The 8,172-nt window shown below is 30.5% G+C and overlaps 3 protein-coding genes across 3 annotated transcripts; 2 read left to right on the top strand and 1 right to left on the bottom strand.

The window, feature by feature from the left end:
- Positions 1 to 513: 513 nt before the first annotated feature.
- On the bottom strand, positions 514 to 2,600 carry LOC108575390 (asparagine-rich protein-like). The gene is given in 4 exon segments (XM_017938168.1): positions 514 to 594; positions 656 to 1,036; positions 1,085 to 2,445; positions 2,513 to 2,600. Coding segments are annotated over 4 exon segments (1,911 nt in total).
- Positions 2,601 to 3,270: 670 nt separating this feature from the next.
- Positions 3,271 to 4,478, top strand: LOC108575430 (uncharacterized protein C15orf41 homolog). The gene is made up of 6 exons (XM_017938219.1): positions 3,271 to 3,368; positions 3,443 to 3,547; positions 3,619 to 3,749; positions 3,819 to 3,898; positions 3,974 to 4,023; positions 4,094 to 4,478. Exons 1-6 carry the CDS (start codon positions 3,271 to 3,273, stop codon positions 4,476 to 4,478), a joined length of 849 nt encoding a protein of 282 aa, XP_017793708.1.
- Positions 4,479 to 4,917: 439 nt separating this feature from the next.
- On the top strand, positions 4,918 to 6,538 carry LOC108575432. Its single transcript, XM_017938221.1, has 3 exons — positions 4,918 to 5,176; positions 5,860 to 5,956; positions 6,056 to 6,538. The coding sequence occupies exons 2-3, from the start codon at positions 5,867 to 5,869 to the stop codon at positions 6,536 to 6,538; spliced, it is 573 nt and encodes a 190-aa protein (XP_017793710.1). The 5' UTR covers positions 4,918 to 5,176; positions 5,860 to 5,866.
- The last annotated feature ends 1,634 nt before the right edge of the window (positions 6,539 to 8,172 follow it).

Raw genomic sequence — 8,172 nt, forward strand, 5'->3', positions numbered from 1 at the left:
AGAAGAATGTTAGTTGTGTATGATTTAAATACAGAACTCTTGAGATGTTGGAAAATTTATTGGTAAAGATAAAGAGAGGCCCCTAAATGAGCGCTCACTTGCAGTAGTATATACTCGACTATGTCGGACAGGGAAATTATACCGCGCGAGATGATGCACCGTCTAGTGTTGAAAATGTTAGCAGCATGAAAAATATTAAAGTTTGAAAAAATTAAGCGAAACATTTTTACAAAACAGTTTACTACAATAGTTCGGTATTTATTTTCGTATCTTAAACGTTTATTTTTTAATGCACAAAATTGGTACATATTATAATACGTATTACAATCAAATAAATATATTTAGAAATCAACATAACACTTTCACGAAGCAATTACGATTCACAAACTACATATTCTGGAAGATGAATACTAACTTCTTCGAGGTTCGTTTAAGAACTATTATCATGATTTCACGGAGTATTTAAAATTTAAATCTTTATATTGTATTAAAAAATACTTTTCTACTGAGTAATCACAGCGTTTCTAACACTGTTGAAATCACAGAGGTAGGAAGAATAGGCACATTAGCAGTTGTATACAAAACCACGTAGTACTGTAAAAGGTAATATCGTTAACTCAACTTATTGAAAAGTATTAGTTCATCACCTTTTTACAGACTTCGTTATTGGGACATTTGATGAAGTATTAGCTGTATTACTGTTTGTTTTCTTCAATTTTCGTTTTGCTTCTAGCTTCAATTTTCGTTTTGCTTCTAGCTTCATCTTCGCCTCTAATCGCTTCCTCTCTATTTCTGCAGGTGTACACTGTACAGACTGAGATTCTTTTGAAATTTCCTTTGTACTAGACAAATTACTAGTAGATTTGTATTTAACAATACAATTTCCAGCTTCGTTTTCTTCTAATCTGTCGAGCGTACGCGCATTTTCCATGCCATTAATCGATGAAAAATTATTATTTTTATTTGGATTCTGACCCCTTACATTGGAAAATGTAGTACTTACTGATGAATTAACGGAATTTGATTGAAATCGTTTCTCAGTCGGCATAACGGAATTTGATGCTTGATTTGCTTTACAATTTACACTAGCATTTTTATTTTGATAAAAATATTGATCTGATAAACTTTTTGTTTTAAAGAATTTTCTCTTTTCTAAGGAATTCTTTCCAGGAATAGAGTTTCGTATTGTTTCTTGATCATTTATAATTTCAATTTCATCTACCAACTCATCTGTAATAAGCTTAGAATTTTGATAATTGCTAAATGCACTATTATGAGGTACTGGTTTTACAAGATAACTATTTGATGTGTTCTTATCAGTTACATTAGGAACAGTTTGTTTAGAGGTTTTTCGAAAATGATTCGCATTACGACTGTAACTTGAAGGGCTATTCAAGCGGTTAAACTCATATTCTGATACTTTGGACAACAATTTATCATCTTCTATACAAGTTGCTAAACAGTCGTCGAAAGAATCATCTGGAATTTGTGATATAATTCTCTCCTGCAATGTTTCCTTTCCATCTGATTCATTTGTAATATTCTTTTGGAAAACCTTTGACAATGAAACATTTGAGGCAGAATTTGTTTTACTTGAATTATTTGAATATGTTCTCAAATGACTATTTGTGCCAATTAAACTTTTAGAAGTTTCAGTAGTGGTATTAGATGTTGTCAGGTAATTAGTCTCCTTCTCAAATATAGAAGACAATTCTCTTTTCGCACTCACTATAGACAGGTCCATGATGTCATTTACTTTACTTTTACACAAATTTAATTTTTTTTCTATCTCTTGACTGCATTTTACCATTGAATCCTCAATTGAATCATCAAATAAATCTTCATATTTTGAATCTTTTTTATTATTACTGTTAATAACAATCTTGGATGTATCATTATTATTGGCAACAACTTCTACCATAATATCATCACTACTATCGCTATCTATGTCTATCAACAATTTATTTTTGGGTTCACATTTTGTGTCACTTTCATTTGCATCAGTATGGTCTTTACAGTTTTCTTGCAAACTTTTCATCCTTTCACTTAAAGCTTTCAATTCTGCTGTCAGTTTCCCAATATTTTCTATATTTTCCACTTTTAACAGCTTCCTTTTAAGTGGCTTTTGTAACAAAGGAGAATTAGAATTTCGTTTTTTCTGCAGTTGTTTGGTCCTTTTTGGAGTTTCAATATTAGCATTTGATGGTTTAGATTTATCTTTTGAACTTTTGTTAACAGGCACCTGCCAATCCCAGGCAATTTCATTACCACCATCCTGGGTACAGGGGAGTGAAATTGGACTGCAACGATAATCTAATTCAGGAGAATCTTCTATGTCATATACATAATCCCTTTTTTGAATTGGTGTACTATGTCCAGAAAGACGCGAATCACGGGAATGTTGGGGTGAATCATTTCCTACATCAACCTTTATGCTTTTTTTAACTGGAACTATATAACATAAAATTTGTCAACAAAAGTTTAATTGCACTCATTCTGTGTTTTTCTTAACTACATTAATTACCTTCATCTGTATTATCAATTTTACCATTTTCTCGTTGCACGCTGCATTTTCTCGTTGATTTTTTATTTTTATACATAATTCTTACAAAATTAAGATGAAAGGTTAATGCACAAATTAACGACGTTTACAGGTTAAACACAAACAAAGCTGTCATATATTTTACGTACATATAATAATACTATTTCATGCTATTCTTTAAGCAATATACAATCAATGAAAATTATTTAATTTTTAATTTTTAATGTTCTTATTTTTGAACTTTTAATATTAATTCTACACGTTTCGAGTATAACAAAAAAAAATAGAAAACATAATGACAACTGCCAAACTTCACAACTCTCTAATCCTACTTTAACCCTTCTTCGACAAACTGAAAGTAGCCACTGACAGTTTTTTACTGTATTTCACTTTCACCATCTACCAGTCTCCCAAAAGTAATTTCAATTTTTTCACGTAATCATAATCACGCATATTCTGAAATGTTTGTACAAAATATAAAAAAGCAATTAGTTTAATTCAATTTCAACTTAGATGATAAATTTAAATTTCCCGCATAAATTGAACAAGAAGCAAACTTCAATTAAATGACGTAAAAAGTGCATACGTACAAATAGTTTTCTGTCGGCAAATATCAATAGTTGATATCTGTAATGTGTCAACATAAACAACCTTTAAACTATTATGATTAAAGAAACGTAATACAATTTAAAATAATTTATTCGAAGTTTTAAAAATAAGATTCCAAAATGAAGCTCGAATTATACAACGATATTGTGACAACAATTCGAAAATTTCAAGGATTATCGAAGGATTGTCGAGATTTATTAAAAGAAAAGTACAGCAAGTAAGATCATTATTATCAAAACAATTTAATTTAATTATCTACTGCAATAGAATACTAATTTCTGTTTTGTTTAGTATCCCAGTGAATACACTGTACAGTATATTATCCTTAGAAGTACAACATAAAATGAAAGTTAATCATAGCAAATTATTTGGACATAATAAAAATTATTATGATACGTGAGTATACTCTACATTATATATTTATACACAAAACATGTATAGATATTACTGAATGATTTCAATAACAGTTATGTGGAAGCTGTACAAAATGGGGAACCTGTTGGAATTTTATTAAAAATGGCAAAAGATATTGGTGCAACACCTGCACTGTTAGCTAGAAATGTTCTTGAAAAACATTGTGGAAAAGATGACCCTAATGGTAACTTATATGTGATTTAAAATACAGTAAAATATCATTTCTAAGTTTTAATATTTCATGTATTTTTAGTTTCTCGAAATGAAGTTAGTAAGTTATTCAAAGATACTACTCTTATACAGGACAAGGACCTTGCATATGAAGTCTACTTGGTAATAATTTAAATATTTATTAATAATTTGGTAAAGAAATAAATTATTTTATAATAACTAAATATTGACTTACAGTGCATATTATATGACAATTCATATGGACCTATATCAGATGCTATTGGAGTGTATGTATCGTGTTATTAAGTAACAAGTACAGTACCCTATTTTGCATATCTCTAAAAATCAAAACATTAGTTCTGTAGGTCAGGAATATGAATTAAAATTACAAAACTACTTGACAGAACGAAATCTTACATTCCATAATGAGGAACAGTTAAAGTCAAGAGGATATGACAAAACTCCAGACATAAAACTTGAAGTACCAATAGCAGTAAATGGTTTTGTAATTAATTGGATAGAATCTAAGGCAAGATTTGGAAATTCGGAAGTACACCAACAATATATCAAAGAACAATTTCTGAGCTATTGGAATAGATTTGGTCCAGGGCTTGTAATTTATTGGTTTGGTTTCTTAGACAACTTAAGTAATCCCAGTGAGAAAAGGTTCGTTATCATGGATCACTTCCCAGAAAATATTACATACATGGATCCTACTTGTATTAAGCCAGTAAGTTTATAATCATAACGAACGTGATTATGTGTATTCACTTCGAAGTGTGTAATTTCGTAACGATATTAGTATTATATGATATTCATACAATAAGAATTATTGTTGTTAAATATAAAATATGACTCTTGTTTTTTTATATGATTCTTTGATATTTTGAAATTATTTTTCGAACAAGTATGCGTCCTGTTTTCCTCCTTCCCTTTTTAACTAAACTATGAGTAAGAGTATTAAAAAAAATGAGATCACAGTGACAGTAGGAAAGCACATGGTACCTCGCGCAAGCGAGCTAATACGTTTATTTATATATCGAGCTGTATCTGGCCATAGGCGCCGCTACTGTCGCGTTTTCAAAGCCAGTGTGCAGTGGCTCGTACAGCTTTCAAGTACCTGCTAATATAGCACAATAAGAAACGCGAAGAAAGAAACGTCAAAACGCTTTACTCTCGTGAATCAGTCTATAGCATAACAACAAAACGTCACGTGCATTGCATGATAAACACAACATAGTAATAAGCTCAATAATGTATTAGACAAACATTTAAAAACTGGAAAATATTAATTCAACAATCTAGATCTGCAAGAATGCAGTCTGATAACACCTGTCATTATTGAGAGTCATTGCATAATCGAGAATTATACAGAAAACCACCACGTGAATCTTTCTCGCGATACTCGATTCCAAGAAGCGTGAGACCGGAAAGATCGAGGTAATACTGTCAAATTTTGCAAATTAATCATTTAAATTAAATTTATGTAAAAACTCGCGATTTGCGAGTGAAATTTTGTTGAACTAACATTTTAAAATGTGTATATCAGTAAAATAATTTATCGATTGAAATTTACATTATACTGAATGATACGTTTTATTTATCGAATGACTTTTAACGTGAAATATGATAATAGAAAAGTTTATAACATTTATGAACAAATAAATAAAAGTAAACAAGAAAGGTAATAAAAGTTAAATACGAAGTTAGCATGTATGTCCACGACATATGATAACATCGATAAGTTATCAGTAAGAACACTTCCGTATTAAATTTCAAATCATAGTAATTTTCAGTAACCGTGAATCGCATGTACTTATCGTGATGTGTAACCCTGACCCGTTTCACCCTCCCTTTTAGATTTTTCCTAGTTCAAGGACGCGTCACTTACGTGCTTCGAATCAACCGAATTGCATAAAAAGAATTTACAAATTTTCTTGAATACAGTCGCAGTCGATTTTCCATAAATTTTCTGATTGTTTAAATTAATCTTTCAAACCGACCTTTTACTCGTGGATGATCTTGCGATGCTAAATATATTCGTTATCCCCCATGTAACATTCTCATATGCCAAAACTACGAAATTATTTATTTATTTATATATATAGCCATGTTATATTTAGTAATAGGATGGCCAACAAAACAACGAGCAATCCAAAATCGCAGGAGCAATCGATGAAAATCGCGGTACAATCTCAACTTGCCAAAATTAAAAAGGAGGTAAAAAAATTATACGTAGTTTCTGTTCTGTGCTTATAATTGACAACATAGGCATAAGTCATCGATTAAAAAAAAACAAATGAATATCAACATCTTTAGGAAGAAGAAGAATTATGGATATCAGGGGAAGAATTATACACGGAGGGTAGCAGCGACGAGGAGGAGTACAAAACGCAATCACGATCGCGTCGTAAAGTCAATAGTAATCAACCATCGCGTACCTTCATAGCCAATCCGAGTGCCGAGCGACGCGGTTATTCACCCACCTCAGCTGAAATCAAAATGAAATCAATCCGTTCCAAGGATAGCATCAATGAAAATCAGTCTCTACCTAAAAACGCTTCGAAACACGATAAAATGCCGTTTAACAACTTGAGTCGTTCATCATCTATAGAATCACAAAGAACGGAACGTCTTTCCGCCATGGAATCATCCACGTATTCAATGACGAAAGACTCGTCTGAGTTTTCAACCGTGGATGATCAAATGGAAAACACCGAAATTTCATGGAAGGCAAAGAGAGGTACTTTACTGTTACCTAATTCGAGTAACGACGACAAAAAAGACATGAACAAATGCTGACACATTCAGATAACTGTATTATTATTGTTGCATTCTTACCAGAGAATATGTTCGTTTGTAACTGATTATTCTACTTATCGCGTTGTGTGTACTTACGTAAACTGATCGATCTGAAATAGTTTTTTAAGTATTCGATTTAATCTGGCTTCTACCGTATATCTAAACACTTCCACGATTCTTCTTCGGCAATTTTTCGTTGTGTATATATTTTGTTATATAAACTACAGTAAAACGGATTGTGCTTAATTAGATTTATCGTATAACGATGAGAAATTGTACGAAGACGAATACAACGATAGCATTGATGTTTTAAGCATTGATACGAAAGATGAGTGGATGGAAAAAGAAATTTTACAAGTGAGAAACCTTGATAATCTTATACATGCAATGAACGATAAAGTGAAGGTAAATTATTCACTTTAAAATGAGAAAACGTTTTATCCGCGATGAATAGAAACATTTTAATCCTGCTGCAGAAAGCGAGCGAGGAAACTTTGTTTTATCAATGTGAAAATCGAAAATGGCTCGAAAATATTTTAGCATCGAGTCCATCTGAAACTGGCAAACTTGCCGAAAACACGCGAGAATTTTTTTATTTATGCCCGAAGTATAACATATGCAATACTGAATATACAATGCTGAATGAAGGTATGACAATAAGGGTAATGTGCAAAAGAATTTGATAATAATGTTTTTTTCTTCAGAATATTTACGAACAATCGAAAACAACATTGTTATCGAATACTGTAGATAGCATATATTTTAACTATGAATAACTAATATTTATTTATATAATCAAAAAATATAACAAAATCTGCATTTCAAAACAATATATAAACAGATATAAAAATTGCAGAAATAGGGTTTCATAAAAGTAATGAATCGAACATATCGCTCGAGACAAATGATTCTAAACGGGGAATATTACAAAATGAAGATAGTGTAAATCTTGATAATGAAGTAAGTTATACTAATAGTCGCATTTTATGAAAGTTATAAGTTTAACAATTATTCGTTCAATGTTATTAATGAACAAATTTGAAATTTTTTAACCTTATTTCCTATTGAAAAGGATGAGTGGAAACTAATTAATCCAACATATTATATTAAAAATATAAATGACAAAATGCAAGATTCTAATAGCAATCCCTATATTATGGATGAGAAAATGAAAGAAATAATGCTAGAAGTGGAGGAAAAAGTGAGTTAATGATGTAGTTCTCAAATGCCTTTTCATCAAAACGTTATTTTAAATCATAAATTAAGTTTTTGCAGTCAAATTTATGCAATAAACCAAAATAACTTAAAAAAAAACATGATAGTATATCTAACAGAAAAATGTAATTTCAAAACTCGACACTATATCAACGATAAAAAGTTAGCAGGATACTAGTAATGATGTTACAAAAGAAACGATAAAGGAAATTCAGATCGTAGATCCATCGTCAATTGTAAATGTCGCCGAAGTTGAATTAGGCACGTGAAATAAATAATTTTTCTAAACATATATAATTAACTTCATATCGTTTCAACTCTATCGAAGCAGATCTGAACTTCAAATAATATTGTCACGTCTATAAATAAAATTAAAATGAAGTATTAAGTAATAAAATATTTAAAATACATATGAAATA

The sequence above is a fragment of the Habropoda laboriosa genome, unplaced genomic scaffold (genome assembly GCF_001263275.1).
Source record: "Habropoda laboriosa isolate 0110345459 unplaced genomic scaffold, ASM126327v1 scaffold297, whole genome shotgun sequence".
In the NCBI taxonomy this organism is placed as follows: Eukaryota; Metazoa; Arthropoda; class Insecta; order Hymenoptera; family Apidae; genus Habropoda; species Habropoda laboriosa.

Excerpts from the sequence above, each read along its gene's own strand:
- LOC108575430 (XM_017938219.1), top strand. The coding sequence starts at position 3,271 with ATGAAGCTCGAATTATACAACGATATTGTGACAACAATTCGAAAATTT. Across the intron at positions 3,369-3,442 it reads TTAAAAGAAAAGTACAGCAA|TATCCCAGTGAATACACTGT; the intron begins GTAAGATCATTA and ends TGTTTTGTTTAG. Across the intron at positions 4,024-4,093 it reads ATATCAGATGCTATTGGAGT|TTCTGTAGGTCAGGAATATG; the intron begins GTATGTATCGTG and ends TCAAAACATTAG.
- LOC108575432 (XM_017938221.1), top strand. The coding sequence starts at position 5,867 with ATGGCCAACAAAACAACGAGCAATCCAAAATCGCAGGAGCAATCGATG. Across the intron at positions 5,957-6,055 it reads TTGCCAAAATTAAAAAGGAG|GAAGAAGAAGAATTATGGAT; the intron begins GTAAAAAAATTA and ends CAACATCTTTAG.